Below are 17,869 nucleotides of genomic sequence, written 5' to 3'. Positions count from 1 at the left end.
GAACACAGACCTGCCATTGTGATGTCACTGATCCTCAGCAGCTAGTGAGGGGAAGCCATTTAGAACACAGCCCTGCCATTGTGATGTCACTGATCCTCAGCAGCTAGTGAGGGGAAGCCATTTAGAACACAGACCTGCCATTGTGATGTCACTGATCCTCAGCAGCTAGTGAGGGGAAGCCATTTAGAACACAGCTCTGCCATTGTGATGTCACTGATCCTTAGCAGCTAGTGAAGCCATTGATTTAGTCACAGGCTGTGAGTGAGTCAGACAGTACTGCGTGGGGAAAATAACCAGAGTGAGGGTAGGGTTAGTAAGTTCTCATAGATAACGCGATAACGTGGAGATAGTAGAAGATAGGGTGCTATTTGGGATGCAAGCAGTCAAAGTGCACTACTTGTGACCAAGGCCCACAGGGCTCTGGTTAAAAGTAGTGTACTATGTAGGGAATAGGGTGCCATTCTAGATAGACCCTTTATCTGGGTCAATGTTTAGGGTCATTCCATTTCAGTCAAGCTGACCATGGTCATCCTGTATGTCCAACCCTCAGGCTTCTAAAATATACCATCCTGTATGTCCAACACTCAGGCTTCTAAAATATACCATCCTGTATGTCCAACCCTCAGGCTTCTAAAATATACCATCCTGTATGTCCAACACTCAGGCTTCTAAAATATACCATCCTGTATGTCCAACACTCAGGCTTCTAAAATATACCATCCTGTATGTCCAACCCTCAGGCTTCTAAAATATACCATCCTGTATGTCCAACACTCAGGCTTCTAAAATATACCATCCTGTATGTCCAACACTCAGGCTTCTAAAATATACCATCCTGTATGTCCAACACTCAGGCTTCTAAAATATACCATCCTGTATGTCCAACCCTCAGGCTTCTAAAATATACCATCCTGTATGTCCAACACTCAGGCTTCTAAAATATACTGTGAAGTTACTTAACACTGCTATGCCACTGCTTTCCATGTGACACGTGTAACGTTTCCAAAGCTCAGCTCTGCCACTGTACATACTGTAGTTGATAAATCGGTTTGAAAAAGACAGCAAGGATCTTTGTTACAAAACATCACTCATATCAGGTCCCCAGTCAATCAGTAACTAACAGCGGAGGGTCAAGAGGAACCAACTTGTCCCTGAATGTATTATTTAGCTTGGTGCAGTAGTTGCCAATATTAACACAAGTACACAAATTAACCTTGATCCTTAGTGATTTGCTAAATATTTCAATGAGCATCTTAAAAATAATAATAATAATAATAATAATAATAATAATTTTAAACTTGTTGCCAGTTAGTTTTTTAAAAATATAATAAATAACACTGAACAAGCATGGTACAGTGATAAATATCAATTCATACACTGACCTTATCTGGATGACGAGTGTAATGCGCTTGCTAACGGTGGGGGGAGTATTTCATAGTCCCTGGTCTGCCCTGGTCTGAAGATAGTCTAGTACCTTGTTCCATAACCTGGTCTCAGATCATTTCCTACTATTCTATATGTAAATCCGAGACACTCCATTTGGTATGATAAATGTATGTATTCATTTTGTGTGTTACGAATTTGCCAAACGTACAATATTGTAACAAATTTGTAAAACGTATGATATGTTACGAATTCTAGTTAGATGGCTGACAGTTAGTTTAGGAGTTACGTTAAAGGGGAAGGGTTAGCTAACATGTTAAGATTAGAGGAAGGGTTAGCTAACATGTTAAGATTAGAGGAAGGGTTAGCTAACATGTTAAGTAGTTGCAAAGTCGCAACGGTTACAAGACGTTTGCTTTATATGACCAACCAACCACCCCATACGCCCACCCGTCCACCCCAACCAACCACCCCATACGCCCACCCGTCCACCCCAACCAACCACCCCATACGCCCACCCCAACCAACCACCCCATACACCCACCCGACCACCCCAACCAACCACCCCATACGCCCACCCCAACCAACCACCCCATACGCCCACCCGTCCACCCCAACCAACCACCCGTCCACCCCAACCAACCACCCCATACGCCCACCCATCCACCCCATACGCCCACCCAACCACCCCATACGCCTACCCCAACCAACCACCTCATACGCCCACCCCAACCAACCACCTCATACGCCCACCCCAACCAACCACCCCAACCAACCACCCGTCCACCCCAACCAACCACCCCATACGCCCACCCCAACCAACCACCCCATACGTCCACCCGTCCACCCCAACCAACCACCCCATACGCCCACCCGTCCACCCCAACCAACCATGCGTCCTCCGAAACACAACCCAGCCAACCTGGAAACCAGCCGCACCAATGTGTCAGAGGAAACACCGTACACCTGGCGACTGCATCAGCGTGCATGCGCCCGGCCCGCCACAGGAGTCGCTAGAGCGTGATGGGACAAGGAAATCTCGGCCTGCCAAACCCTCCCCTAACCCGGACGTCGCTGGGCCAATTGTGGACCGCCTCATGTCACGGCCAGCTATGAGACAGCCTGGGATCGAACCCGGGTCTGTAATGACGCCTTAGACCGCTGCGCCACTCGGGAGGCCCCCGCAAATTGATTTTAACAAGCAATTGGTCCCCTCCAAAAAATGTATCCTTCTGTTGAATTTCAAAATCCCGATGTGGCCCTCGAGCCAAAAGGTTTGCCCACCTCTGATCTAGGGTCTACTTCACCAGACTCCAGTTAGTTCACAGAGTAGGGCTTTGTTAGGCTACACTCAGATTAGTTTGTATATCCAACTCTTATGGTCATTGTCATGTCAAACACTATTTAGGAGTTGGCTAGACAGTAGAAACAGATCTGGGGCCAGGCTAAGAATTGGTAGGTCTATGGAAGACTTCCTGTATAAATCCATGGTTGCATAACGTGTCTATGTAAAGTAGAGCCAACAGATGAACAGAAACCAAAGCTTTTGATGTCGGTAAAACCCGCTTCATGATTGCATAACACCTCCACTAACCTCATCCCCAGGCTCAGTGACTAGAGACGACACCTCGTCCCCAGGCTCAGTGACTAGAGATGACACCTCGTCCCCCAGGCTCAGTGACTAGAGATGACACCTCGTCCCCCACTCTGACTAGAGATGACACCTCGTCCCCCAGGCTCAGTGACTAAAGATAACACCTCGTCCCCAGACTCACGGACTAAAGATAACACCTCTACTAACCTATTCCCCAGGCTCAGTGACTAGAGATGACACCTCGTCCCCAGGCTCAGTGACTAGAGATGACACCTCGTCCCCCAGGCTCAGTGACTAGAGATGACACCTCGTCCCCCAGGCTCTGTGACTAGAGATGACACCTCGTCCCCCCGGCTCAGTGACTAGAGATGACACCTCGTCCCCCAGGCTCAGTGACTAAAGATAACACCTCGTCCCCAGACTCACGGACTAAAGATAACACCTCTACTAACCTATTCCCCAGGCTCAGTGACTAGAGATGACACCTCGTCCCCAGGCTCAGTGACTAGAGATGACACCTCGTCCCCCAGGCTCAGTGACTAGAGATGACACCTCGTCCCCCAGGCTCTGTGACTAGAGATGACACCTCGTCCCCCAGGCTCAGTGACTAGAGATGACACCTCGTCCCCCAGGCTCAGTGACTAGAGATGACACCTCGTTGTTAGGTTGTTAGCCTGGATCCCAGATCTGCTTGTGCGGTCTTGCCAACTCCAATGTAGCCTGGGTACCAGTCTGTTTGTGCCACCGTGCCACTCCTCGTCTTGGCTGACAGCATGAAGTCGGTAAAAGCACAAACAGACCTGGAGCCAGGCTAACTCCAGGGAATGTTGTATGATTCCGCCCGTTACTATCAGTATAGTCCCGTCATCACATTTCTGCACACTTTTTTCAAAACGTTATTTCTAAATTCAGGAAAGAGGAGGCCCCATTCTCAGAAATAGTGAAGACTCAATTCTGGTATACACATTATTAGAATAATAAAAATATTCAACAGCTTTTTTGAGAGAGACAACCAACTGACAGACAGCATGGAATGTGTAGGTGTATACTCTACTCTGCTTCCAAAACCAGAGAAGAAGAACCAACTGACAGACAGCATGGAATGTGTTGGTGTGCACTCTATGCTGCTTCCAAAACCAGAGAAGAAGAACCAACTGACAGACAGCATGGAATGTGTAGGTGTATACTCTACTCTGCTTCCAAAACCAGAGAAGAAGAACCAACTGACAGACAGCATGGAATGTGTTGGTGTATACTCTACTCTGCTTCTAAAACCAGAGAAGAAGAACCAACTGACAGACAGCATGGAATGTGTAGGTGTATACTCTATTCTGCTTCTAAAACCAGAGAAGAAGAACCAACTGACAGACAGCATGGAATGTGTTGGTGTACACTCTATGCTGCTTCCAAAACCAGAGAAGAAGAACCAACTGACAGACAGCATGGAATGTGTTGGTGTACACTCTATGCTGCTTCCAAAACCAGAGAAGAAGAACCAACTGACAGACAGCATGGAATGTGTTGGTGTATACTCTACTCTGCTTCCAAAACCAGAGAAGAAGAACCAACTGACAGACAGCATGGAATGTGTTGGTGTATACTCTACTCTGCTTCCAAAACCAGAGAAGAAGAACCAACTGACAGACAGCATGGAATGTGTTGATGTGCACTATATGCTGCTTCCAAAACCAGAGAAGAAGAACCAACTGACAGACAGCATGGAATGTGTTGATGTGCACTCTATGCTGCTTCCAAAACCAGAGAAGAAGAACCAACTGACAGACAGCATGGAATGTGTTGATGTGCACTCTATGCTGCTTCCAAAACCAGAGAAGAAGAACCAACTGACAGACAGCATGGAATGTGTTGGTGTATACTCTATTCTGCTTCTAAAACCAGAGAAGAAGAACCAACTGACAGACAGCATGGAATGTGTTGGTGTATACTCTATGCTGCTTCTAAAACCAGAGAAGAAGAACCAACTGACAGACAGCATGGAATGTGTAGGTGTATACTCTACTCTGCTTCCAAAACCAGAGAAGAAGAACCAACTGACAGACAGCATGGAATGTGTTGGTGTGCACTCTATGCTGCTTCCAAAACCAGAGAAGAAGAACCAACTGACAGACAGCATGGAATGTGTTGGTGTGCACTCTATGCTGCTTCCAAAACCAGAGAAGAAGAACCAACTGACAGACAGCATGGAATGTGTTGATGTGCACTCTACTCTGCTTCCAAAACCAGAGAAGAAGAACCAACTGACAGACAGCATGGAATGTGTTGGTGTGCACTCTATGCTGCTTCCAAAACCAGAGAAGAAGAACCAACTGACAGACAGCATGGAATGTGTTGGTGTGCACTCTATGCTGCTTCCAAAACCAGAGAAGAAGAACCAACTGACAGACAGCATGGAATGTGTTGGTGTACACTCTATGCTGCTTCCAAAACCAGAGAAGAAGAACCAACTGACAGACAGCATGGAATGTGTTGGTGTGCACTCTATGCTGCTTCCAAAACCAGAGAAGAAGAACCAACTGACAGACAGAATGGAATGTGTTGGTGTGCACTCTATGCTGCTTCCAAAACCAGAGAAGAAGAACCAACTGACAGACAGCATGGAATGTGTTGGTGTATACTCTACTCTGCTTCCAAAACCAGAGAAGAAGAACCAACTGACAGACAGCATGGAATGTGTTGGTGTGCACTCTATGCTGCTTCCAAAACCAGAGAAGAAGAACCAACTGACAGACAGCATGGAATGTGTTGGTGTATACTCTACTCTGCTTCCAAAACCAGAGAAGAAGAACCAACTGACAGACAGCATGGAATGTGTTGGTGTACACTCTATGCTGCTTCCAAAACCAGAGAAGAAGAACCAACTGACAGACAGCATGGAATGTGTTGGTGTGCACTCTATGCTGCTTCCAAAACCAGAGAAGAAGAACCAACTGACAGACAGCATGGAATGTGTTGGTGTACACTCTATGCTGCTTCCAAAACCAGAGAAGAAGAACCAACTGACAGACAGCATGGAATGTGTTGGTGTATACTCTACTCTGCTTCCAAAACCAGAGAAGAAGAACCAACTGACAGACAGCATGGAATGTGTTGGTGTATACTCTACTCTGCTTCCAAAACCAGAGAAGAAGAACCAACTGACAGACAGCATGTAATGTGTTGGTGTGCACTCTATGCTGCTTCCAAAACCAGAGAAGAAGAACCAACTGACAGACAGCATGGAATGTGTTGGTGTACACTCTATGCTGCTTCCAAAACCAGAGAAGAAGAACCAACTGACAGACAGCATGGAATGTGTAGGTGTATACTCTACTCTGCTTCCAAAACCAGAGAAGAAGAACCAACTGACAGACAGCATGGAATGTGTTGGTGTATACTCTACTCTGTTTCCAAAACCAGAGAAGAAGAACCAACTGACAGACAGCATGGAATGTGTTGGTGTATACTCTACTCTGCTTCCAAAACCAGAGAAGAAGAACCAACTGACAGACAGCATGGAATGTGTTGGTGTATACTCTATTCTGCTTCTAAAACCAGAGAAGAAGAACCAACTGACAGACAGCATGGAATGTGTTGGTGTACACTCTATGCTGCTTCTAAAACCAGAGAAGAAGAACCAACTGACAGACAGCATGGAATGTGTTGGTGTATACTCTACTCTGCTTCTAAAACCAGAGAAGAAGAACCAACTGACAGACAGCATGGAATGTGTTGGTGTGCACTCTATGCTGCTTCCAAAACCAGAGAAGAAGAATGAGAAAAGATGGAATAAGATGGAACCTGTTGTCAGATGGGTTTGTGGTGGAGCCAAGCCGACACCTTATAGTCATTTTGGCAGGACAAGAGAAACCGGTCTGGGACCAGGCTATGGGAAGAGAGATTTCAGGCATGGGAACAAAGCGAAGACCAAACTAGACCAGATGATGTTTGGTAGAAGCCAGTATCCTCTACTAGACCTTTACCATCAAAGCAGCAGCATCACCACAATAAGAATATTCAAGTCCATAGAATAAAGTGATCACATTCATCGTCATGTTTGATTTTACATACTAGTGATTTAAAAACAGCTGGAATCTGGAGTTCTAGATTCATGTACACTATATTTATGAAAGTATGTGGACACCCCCTCCAAAAAATGTATGGATTCGGCTATTTCAGCCACACCCGTTGCAGACAGGTGTACAAAACCCAGCACACCGCCATGCAATCTCCATAGACAAACATTGCCAGTAGAATGGCCTTTACTGAAGAGCTCAGTTACTTTCAATGTGGCACCGTCATGATGCCACCTTTCCAACAAGTCAGTTCGTCAAATTTAAGCCCTGCTACAGCTTCCCCCGGTCAACTGTAAGTGCTGTTACTGTGAAGTGGAAACGTCTAGGAGAAGAAAAAAAACGGCTCAGCTGCGAAGTGGTTGGCCACACAAGCTCACAGAGTGCTGAAAAATAGTCTATCCTTGGTTGCAACACTCGCTACAGAGTTCCAAACTGCCTCTGGAAGCAACATCAGCACAAGAACTGTTCGTCAAGACCTTCATGAAATGGGTTTCCATGGCAGAGGAGCCGCACACAAGCCTAAGATCACCATGCGCAATGACAAGCGTCGGCTGAAGTGGTATAAAGCCCCCATTGGACTCTGGAGCAGTGGAAACGCTTTCTTAATTAAGAGTGATGTTTCGTGCTTCACCATTTGTCAGCCCGACGGACGAATCAGGGTTTGGTGGATGCAAGGAGAACGTTAATAAATAGTTGTAGGATTTTCTGAAGCAGACTGGAGACTTAAACGGCTTTCCTTTTTACTCACAGTAGAAAATAGTTTTTTTATTAGGGCGAAGTGTACAGTTGAACAGATCTGTAGCCAGGCTAATCTACAGCTATCCTCACAATAGAACATTGTTTTCTACAGTAAATCAGAATGGTTAAGCTAGCTAGCCTACAGTAAATCAGAAGCTAGCTAGCCTACAGTAAATCAGAAGCTAGCTAGCCTACAGTAAATCAGAAGCTAGCTAGCCTACAGTAAATCAGAAGCTAGCTAGCCTACAGTAAATCAGACCATGCTGTACTCAGGGTTCCTTAGCAGAACATTACAACATCTCCTGCTGAGAATGTCTCTCCTTTCCATCTGTTCCTGTTAGAACTGCAGAGCCGCTAAAATGATCAACTGACAGACAGAACAGGCCAAAGCCGACCTGCTCCCGTCGGCCAGCCAGGCCAAAGCCGACCTGCTCCATTCGGCCAGCCAGGCCAAAGCCTACCTGCTCCTGTCGGCCAGCCAGGCCAAAGCCGACCAGCTCCCGTCGGCCAGCCAGGCCAAAGCCGACCTGCTCCAATTGGCCAGCCAGGCCAAAGCCGACCTGTTTGAAGAACATATCAAGACCATTTCAAGGACAGCTTTTTTCCATCTACGTAACATTGCAAAAATCAGAAACTTTCTGTCCAAAAATGATGCAGAAAAATTAATCCATGCTTTTGTCACTTCTAGGTTAGACTACTGCAATGCTCTACTTTCCGGCTACCCGGATAAAGCACTAAATAAACTTCAGTTAGTGCTAAATACGGCTGCTAGAATCCTGACTAGAACCAAAACATTTGATCATATTACTCCAGTGCTAGCCTCTCTACACTGGCTTCCTGTCAAAGCAAGGGCTGATTTCAAGGTTTTACTGCAAACCTACAAAGCATTACATGGGCTTGCTCCTACCCATCTCTCTGATTTGGTCCTGTCATACATACCTACACGTACGCTACGGTCACAAGATGCAGGCCTCCTAATTGTCCCTAGAATTTCTAAAACAAACAGCTGGAGGCAGGGCTTTCTCCTATAGAGCTCCATTTTTATGGAACGGTCTGCCTACCCATGTCAGAGACGCAAACTCGGTCTCAACCTTTAAATCTTTACTGAAGACTCATCTCTTCAGTGGGTCATATGATTGAGTGCAGTCTGGCCCAGGAGTGGGAAGGTGAACGGAAAGGCTCTGGAGCAACGAACCTTCCTTGCTGTCTCTGCCTGTCCGGTTCCCCTCTTTCCACTGGGATTCTCTGCCTCTAACCCTATTACAGGGGCTGAGTCACTGGCTTACTGGGGCTCTCTCATGCCGTCCCTGGAAGGGGTGCGTCACCTGAGTGGGTTGATTCACTGATGCGGTCATCCTGTCTCGGTTGGCGCCCCCCCTTGGGTTGTGCCATGGCGGAGATCTTTGTGGGCTATACACAGCCTTGTCTCAGGATGGTAAGTTGGTGGTTGAAGATATCCCTCTAGTGGTGTGGGGGCTGTGCTTTGGCAAAGTGGGTGGGGTTATATCCTTCCTGTTTGGCCCTGTCCGGGGGTATCATCGGATGGGGCCACAGTGTCTCCTGACCCCTCCTGTCTCAGCCTCCAGTATTTATGCTGCAGTAGTTTATGTGTCGGGGGGCTAGGGTCAGTTTGTTATATCTGGAGTACTTCTCCTGTCCTATTCGGTGTCCTGTGTGAATCTAAGTGTGCGTTCTCTAATTCTCTCCTTCTCTCTTTCTTTCTCTCTCTCTCTCTCTCTCTCTCTCTCTCTCTTGGAGGACCTGAGCCCTAGGACCATGCCCCAGGGACTACCTGACATGATGACTCCTTGCTGTCCCCAGTCCACCTGACCGTGCTGCTGTTCCAGTTTCAACTCTTCTGCCTTATTATTATTCGACCATGCTGGTAATTTATGAACATTTGAACATCTTGGCCATGTTCTGTTATAATCTCCACCCGGCACAGCCAGAAGAGGACTTGCCACCCCACATAGCCTGGTTCCTCTCTAGGTTTCTTCCTAGGTTTTGGCCTTTCTAGGGAGTTTTTCCTAGCCACCGTGCTTCTACACCTGCATGTCTTGCTGTTTGGGGTTTTAGGCTGGGTTTCTGTACAGCACTTTGAGATATCAGCTGATGTACGAAGGGCTATATAAATACATTTGATTTGATTTGATTTGTTCCCTTCGGCCAAAGCGGACCTGCTCCCGTGAAAACAATTGTTTCTTATTGGACAAGTTATGATTCTGCCCGTTAATATCAATATAGTCCCGTCATCACATTTCTCAAACTTCTGCACAAGTTTAGTCCCTCCCCGTTTGGTACCCAATGAACTCCAGCACTCCTAGCTCGGTAACACCAACATCTCTATTCTAAGCAATAAGGCACAATTAAACAGAATTCAACTACAGACTGATAAACCTATCCAAATAATGCCCTTAACTATTTTGCAAATCAAGATAAAAAAAAATGCAAAAAATTATTTAAAAAACAAATGAATTAACCCCACCAAAATGGTTGGTAACTAAAACAGCTATCATTTGCATGGGAAGTTTGGATGGAACATAGAAACAGAACACAACAAACTCCTCCTACTTTACACACATATTATTAGCATATTGTACATCTGACAGGCAGACAGGGATTTCCTATATAGCGCACTACTTTTGACCAGGAACCATAGGGCTCTACAGTAGTGCATATTGAATAGGGGGCCATTTGTGACCAGCCAGGTTGTGCCTCTGTTGTAGTGACCCCCCTCAGCTTTGGTCATTAAGCCATACGTCATCATTAAGCCATACGTCATCATCACGTCATCATTAAGCCATACGTCATCATTACGTCATCATTAAGCCATATGTCATCATTAAGCCATACGTCATCATTACGTCATCATTAAGCCTTATGTCATCATTAAGCCATACGTCATCATTGAGCCATACATCATCATTAAGCCATACGTCATCATTAAGCCTTATGTCATCATTAAGCCATACGTCATCATTAAGCCTTATGTCATCATTAAGCCATTCGTCATCATTAAGCCATACCTCATCATTAAGCCTTATGTCATCATTAAGCCTTATGTCATCATTAAGCCATACGTCATCAAGCAATACGTCATCATTAAGCCTTATGTCATCATTACGTCATCATTAAGCCATACGTCATCATTACGTCATCATTAAGCCATACGTCATCATTACGTCATCATTAAACCATACGTAACGATGACGTATGGTTCCGTAAGCCTCTACCCCACTAACAGAGCAGGATCAACACGTTGGCGTACTGCTTCTTATGGTGAGAGAAAAACAAAAAAACGAACCAATAGAAAAAAGGCCTCCTAGTGTATGCTAAACCATTTCTTCCTTTTGACATCATTATAAATGAGGTCAACATAGAGCATAGCACCCTGGTCCCACGCTGAAGAGGAGAAGCCCTTAGCACCTGGTCCCACACTGTAGAGGAGAAGCCCTTAGCCCCTGGTCCCACACTGTAGAGGAGAAGCCCTTAGCCCCTGGTCTCCCACTGTAGAAGAGAAGCCCTTAGCCCCTGGTCCCACACTATAGAGGAGAAGCCCTTAGCCCCTGGTCCCACACTGTAGAAGAGGAGCCCTTAGCCCCTGGTCCCACACTATAGAGGAGAAGCCCTTAGCCCCTGGTCCCACACTGTAGAAGAGAAGCCCTTAGCCCCTGGTTCCACACTGTAGAAGAGAAGCCCTTAGCCCCTGGTCCCACACTGTAGAAGAGAAGCCCTTAGCCCCTGGTCTCACACTGTAGAAGAGAAGCCCTTAGCCCCTGGTCCCACACTGTAGAAGAGAAGCCCTTAGCCCCTGGTCCCACACTGTAGAAGAGAAGCCCTTAGCCCCTGGTCCCACACTGTAGAAGAGAAGCCCTTAGCCCCTGGTCCCACGCTGTAGAGGAGAAGCCCTTAGCCCCTGGTCCCACACTGAAGAAGAGAAGCCCTTGGTCTCATTGAGATCTGAATGGTGAGCTGTGCTGCATAGAGTGTTCAGGTTGTAGCTAAGTCTGTGATGACAACACCACTGTACCTGACTACTAAACACCTGGCAGCCCTCAGCTGCAGCTACAAGCCTCATAGATTCACACAATCAGCGTCGCTATTTGGTAGGTCCTCCTCGTCGTGGAAGATATCAGATCTGCTCTACCGGCCAATCAGTGTTCATTTTGATCCCATTTGCTCGTGTCCAATCAGGGTTTTGAGACATTAATCAGACCACGTTGATGATCCCACCCCCGGCCGACGCCCTCTTGCTGCAGTAGGTGAAGCCGCTGTGATTGGTGGAAGTGCCGTTCATGTGTGATGTCTTCAGCTCCATCTGACAGGCAGCGATGGCCGCATTCAGCTCCACCTGGGCCCGATGGACCACGTAGAACATCAGACCTATACTGATGATGATCTGAGAGAGAGGGAAACAGAACCGTGTTATAGATCCATAATGTTTAGGACCACAGTGTCTAGAAGGGACGTTAAACGGGTGACCTGACTCTGTGGTCACTAAAGATCCCATGGCACTTATCGTCAGAGTAGGGGTGTTAACCCTGGTGTCCTGGCTAAATTCCCAATCTGGCCTTCATACCATCATCGTCACCTAATCATCCCCAGCTTCCAAATTGGCCCATTCATCCCCCTCCTCTCCCCTGTAACTATTCCCCAGGTCGTTGCTGTAAATGAGAATGTGTTCTCAGTCAACTTACCTGGTAAAATAAAATAAATAAAGATCCACAGTTTTAGGACCATACAGTTTTAGAACCATACAGTTTTAGAACCATACAGTTTTAGGACCATACAGTTTTAGAACCATACAGTTTTAGAACCATACAGGTTTATGTGCTGAGGAACATGTTGCGCTTCATGGAATGAAAAAATAAATAAATAAATAAATATTTAAAAAAAAATATATATATATATATACACACACAAAAAGGTGTGTCTGACCTGAAGAACCAAGGACTGGCATTCTACAAAAAGACTGGCATTCTACAAAAAAAAGCACAGGTTTGAAACGGCATGAACTAGAACAAATAAAAAACTTTTAGGGACAGTTTTCAGGACACAGATTAAGCCTGGTCCTGGACAAAGAAGCACTTTCAATTGATAATATCTAGAGTCTACAGTCCAGGACGAGGTTTAACAGCCCCCTAGGGACAGACCCCTGCTGCTGGTTCACCTGTAGACAAGGTAACCGCTGACCCCTGCTGCTGGTTCACCTGTAGACTGAAGACAAGGTATCCTCTGACTCACCTGTAGACCAGGTATCCTCTGACTCACCTGTAGACAAGGTATCCGCTGATGCTCTGTTCTGACTCACCTGTAGACTGAAGACAAGGTATCCTCTGACTCACCTGTAGACCAGGTATCCGCTGACTCACCTGTAGACAAGGTATCCTCTGACTCACCTGTAGACTGAAGACAAGGTATCCGCTGATGCTCTGTTCTGACTCACCTGTAGACTGAAGACAAGGTATCCTCTGACTTACCTGTAGACCAGGTATCCTCTGAATCACCTGTAGACTGAAGACAAGGTATCCGCTGACCCCTGCTGCTGGTTCACCTGTAGACTGAAGACAAGGTATCCTCTGACTCACCTGTAGACCAGGTATCCTCTGACTCACCTGTAGACAAGGTATCCGCTGATGCTCTGTTCTGACTCACCTGTAGACTGAAGACAAGGTATCCTCTGACTCACCTGTAGACCAGGTATCCGCTGACTCACCTGTAGACAAGGTATCCTCTGACTCACCTGTAGACTGAAGACCAGGTATCCTCTGACTCACCTGTAGACTGAAGACAAGGTATCCTCTGACTCACCTGTAGACTGAAGACCAGGTATCCTCTGACTCACCTGTAGACTGAAGACCAGCTATCCTCTGACTCACCTGTAGACTGAAGACAAGGTATCCGCTGACTCACCTGTAGACTGAAGACCAGGTATCCTCTGACTCACCTGTAGACTGAAGACCAGGTATCCTGACTCACCTGTAGACTGAAGACCAGGTATCCTCTGACTCACCTGTACACTGAAGACCAGGTATCCTCTGACTCACCTGTAGACTGAAGACCAGGTATCCTCTGACTCACCTGTAGACTGAAGACCAGGTATCCTCTGACTCACCTGTAGACTGAAGACAAGGTATCCGCTGACTCACCTGTAGACAAGGTATCCTCTGACTCACCTGTAGACTGAAGACCAGGTATCCGCTGATGCTCTGTTCTGCGATGACGTCCTCCATGGTGCGCAGCGTGGTGCCCAGGTAGGAGTTTAGGAGCTGTGTGGGCAGCAGGCCGACTGACGACGCCACCAGGTAGTTTGGCAACGACACGTCTGTGATCTGAAAGGAAGTGTTTCAAAGTGAGTCTTGTCCCGGCCAGAACGGCCTACTTCCTGTTTCTGTAGCCAGCTTCATGGCGAAGTACACCACTTGGACCAGACGCTAGTCTGTAGAGGAAACAATCAATCTCAGATATTAAAAACGTGAAAGATACAGCGAAGACATCTGTATTTTTCGACCTTTATTTCAGAGATTGATCATTTCTCTCACAGATTAGTGAATAGCTATAACCTCTAAGTGGTGTCACGTTTCTCTTAACTAATCTAAAAAATAAAAATAAAAAAGTTAACAAGTTTAAAGCGCCAGGCTGGCGTAGATTATTGAATCTTACAGTTCCACCTAGCTCAGTCTCTTGTTTCGTATCACTACATTACTCTATAGAACGGTGTTTCAGTCTCCTTGGCCTGGAACATCCCAGGACTGATGAAATGACCTTGGTACAGACAGACTGCAGGTATTATGCTGACTGTTCCCGAGCCTAGCAGATATTGGTGGGGAGGGGTAGGGCTGTGGAGGTCACAAGATTTAGTCAGCCGGTGATTGTCAAGCAAATAACTGGTCGGTCTCAGGGTAATTGACCGTTAATTAACATAAAACACATTTAGCATTTCCTGGCTTCCACACACAGCCTACAAGCCATTGATACAGACCTTTGGAACATCTACATTTTAATAAGTCGAATAACTCCATGTAATATAGTCTACACCATCACAATAAATCCATTATTTATTTTAGACCGGTCTAAAGAAACATGATATGAAGAAAATGTATTCTATTTCAGAAGAACAGAATAGCATACTCTGAGTTGTTCTTATGTTAGGTCCTGATCTGGCTGTGCCATATGGCTGTGGGCTACATACTCTGAGTTGTTCTTATGTTAGGTCCTGATCTGGCTGTGCCATATGGCTGTGGGCTACATACTCTGAGTTGTTCTTATGTTAGGTCCTGATCTGGCTGTGCCATATGGCTGTGGGCTACATACTCTGAGTTGTTCTTATGTTAGGTCCTGATCTGGCTGTGCCATATGGCTGTGGGCTACATACTCTGAGTTGTTCTTATGTTAGGTCCTGATCTGGCTGTGCCATATGGCTGTGGGCTACATACTCTGAGTTGTTCTTATGTTAGGTCCTGATCTGGCTGTGCCATATGGCTGTGGGCTACATACTCTGAGTTGTTCTTATGTTAGGTCCTGATCTGGCTGTGCCATATGGCTGTGGGCTACATACTCTGAGTTGTCCTGATGTTAGGTCCTGATCTGGCTGTGCCATATGGCTGTGGGCTACATACTCTGAGTTGTTCTTATGTTAGGTCCTGATCTGGCTGTGCCATATGGCTGTGGGCTACATACTCTGAGTTGTTCTTATGTTAGGTCCTGATCTGGCTGTGCCATATGGCTGTGGGCTACATACTCTGAGTTGTTCTTATGTTAGGTCCTGATCTGGCTGTGCCATATGGCTGTGGGCTACATACTCTGAGTTGTTCTTATGTTAGGTCCTGATCTGGCTGTGCCATATGGCTGTGGGCTACATACTCTGAGTTGTTCTTATGTTAGGTCCTGATCTGGCTGTGCCATATGGCTGTGGGCTACATACTCTGAGTTGTTCTTATGTTAGGTCCTGATCTGGCTGTGCCATATGGCTGTGGGCTACATACTCTGAGTTGTTCTTATGTTAGGTCCTGATCTGGCTGTGCCATATGGCTGTGGGCTACATACTCTGAGTTGTTCTTATGTTAGGTCCTGATCTGGCTGTGCCATATGGCTGTGGGCTACATACTCTGAGTTGTTCTTATGTTAGGTCCTGATCTGGCTGTGCCATATGGCTGTGGGCTACATACTCTGAGTTGTCCTGATGTTAGGTCCTGATCTGGCTGTGCCATATGGCTGTGGGCTACATACTCTGAGTTGTCCTGATGTTAGGTCCTGATCTGGCTGTGCCATATGGCTGTGGGCTACATACTCTGAGTTGTCCTGATGTTAGGTCCTGATCTGGCTGTGCCATATGGCTGTGGGCTACATACTCTGAGTTGTCCTGATGTTAGGTCCTGATCTGGCTGTGCCATATGGCTGTGGGCTACATACTCTGAGTTGTCCTGATGTTAGGTCCTGATCTGGCTGTGCCATATGGCTGTGGGCTACATACTCTGAGTTGTCCTGATGTTAGGTCCTGATCTGGCTGTGCCATATGGCTGTGGGCTACATACTCTGAGTTGTCCTGATGTTAGGTCCTGATCTGGCTGTGCCATATGGCTGTGGGCTACACTAGTTCATTTAGCAGACTAGATTGGCTTAGTATTCCGTGGCGTTATTTGTTAGCATGAAAGATACGATTGAACAAAGGTTGATGGTCAATACATTGTAAGGCTGCATGATACGACTAATGATGATTTGAAGAGAAAAAGTGTCTTAAAAAAGGTATGAGCTCTGCTTAGTTTTTTTTTTTGCGCAGGCTGTACACACTACATCAGTCTCTCGTTCACAATTTGACACTTACGGCGGCATCCCCTTTGTGTTGGCGTAACGCACGTTCCTGATAGGCTCGTTCAGTAGATCATATCTGATCAGCCTATCAGAACAATGTACCCATCCTAGACCTAACATCTGGTGTGCCTGAGAGAGCAATGATTCAATGACAACGCAAGGCGCTACAGAGGGTAGTGCGTACGGCCCAGTGCATCACTGGAGCCGAGCTTCCTGCCAACCAGGACCTCTATACCAGGCGGTGTCAGAGGAAGGCCCTAAAAATTGTCAAAGACTCCAGCCTCCCAAGTCATAAACTGTTCTCTCTTTTCACACAGCAAGCTGGACTGATGCACCTTGTCTGTAACCAACAGTCTGTAACCAACAGTCTGTAACCAACAGACTGTAACCAACAGTCTGTAACCAACAGTCTGTAACCAACAGACTGTAACCAACAGACTGTAACCAACAGACTGTAACCAACAGACTGTAACCAACAGACTGTAACCAACAGACTGTAACCAACCGTCTGTAACCAACCGTCTGTAACCAACCGTCTGTAACCAACCGTCTGTAACCAACCGTCTGTAACCAACAGACTGTAACCAACAGAACGTAACCAACAGTCTGTAACCAACAGTCTGTAACCAACAGGACCTTGAACAGCTTCTAACACCAGGCCATACGACTGCTAAATAGTGAGATAAACAGCTTCTAACACCAGGCCATACGACTGCTAAATAGTGAGATAAACAGCTTCTAACACCAGGCCATACGACTGCTAAATAGTGAGTTAAACAGCTTCTAACACCAGGCCATACGACTGCTAAATAGTGAGATAAACAGCTTCTAACACCAGGCCATACGACTGCTAAATAGTGAGATAAACAGCTTCTAACACCAGGCCATACGACTGCTAAATAGTGAGTTAAACAGCTTCTAACACCAGGCCATACGACTGCTAAATAGTGAGTTAAACAGCCTCTAACACCAGGCCATATGACTGCTAAATAGTGAGTTAAACAGCTTCTAACACCAGGCCATACGACTGCTAAATAGTGAGTTAAACAGCTTCTAACACCAGGCCATACGACTGCTAAATAGTGAGATAAACAGCTTCTAACACCAGGCCATACGACTGCTAAATAGTGAGATAAACAGCTTCTAACACCAGGCCATACGACTGCTAAATAGTGAGTTAAACAGCTTCTATCACCAGGCCATACGACTGCTAAATAGTGAGTTAAACAGCTTCTAACACCAGGCCATACGACTGCTAAATAGTGAGTTA

The 17,869-nt window shown here is 46.3% G+C and overlaps 2 protein-coding genes across 2 annotated transcripts in view; one reads left to right on the top strand and one right to left on the bottom strand.

The window, feature by feature from the left end:
- Nucleotides 1–1,804: 1,804 nt before the first annotated feature.
- On the top strand, nucleotides 1,805–2,673 carry LOC139372402 (splicing factor 3A subunit 2-like). The gene is made up of 2 exons (XM_071112111.1): nucleotides 1,805–2,343; nucleotides 2,658–2,673. The coding sequence occupies exons 1-2, from the start codon at nucleotides 1,805–1,807 to the stop codon at nucleotides 2,671–2,673; spliced, it is 555 nt and encodes a 184-aa protein (XP_070968212.1).
- Nucleotides 2,674–9,502: 6,829 nt separating this feature from the next.
- The window catches only part of LOC139373880 (transmembrane protein 64-like), a 28,148-nt gene continuing 19,781 nt past the window's right edge, over nucleotides 9,503–17,869 (bottom strand). The window contains exons 2-3 of the mRNA XM_071114976.1: nucleotides 13,965–14,120; nucleotides 9,503–12,187 (exon numbers count right to left, since the gene is read on the bottom strand). Of these exons, the coding sequence (XP_070971077.1) occupies nucleotides 11,999–12,187; nucleotides 13,965–14,120 (345 nt within the window). The 3' untranslated portion in view covers nucleotides 9,503–11,998. The remainder of the gene's footprint in view (nucleotides 12,188–13,964; nucleotides 14,121–17,869) is intronic.

Source organism: Oncorhynchus clarkii, chromosome 18 (genome assembly GCF_045791955.1).
Source record: "Oncorhynchus clarkii lewisi isolate Uvic-CL-2024 chromosome 18, UVic_Ocla_1.0, whole genome shotgun sequence".
Taxonomy (NCBI): domain Eukaryota; kingdom Metazoa; phylum Chordata; class Actinopteri; order Salmoniformes; family Salmonidae; genus Oncorhynchus; species Oncorhynchus clarkii.
This window is presented reverse-complemented; position numbering and strand designations above follow the sequence as displayed.

What these genes read in the sequence shown, in the direction of transcription:
- LOC139372402 (XM_071112111.1), top strand. Translation starts at nt 1,805, where the DNA reads ATGACCAACCAACCACCCCATACGCCCACCCGTCCACCCCAACCAACC.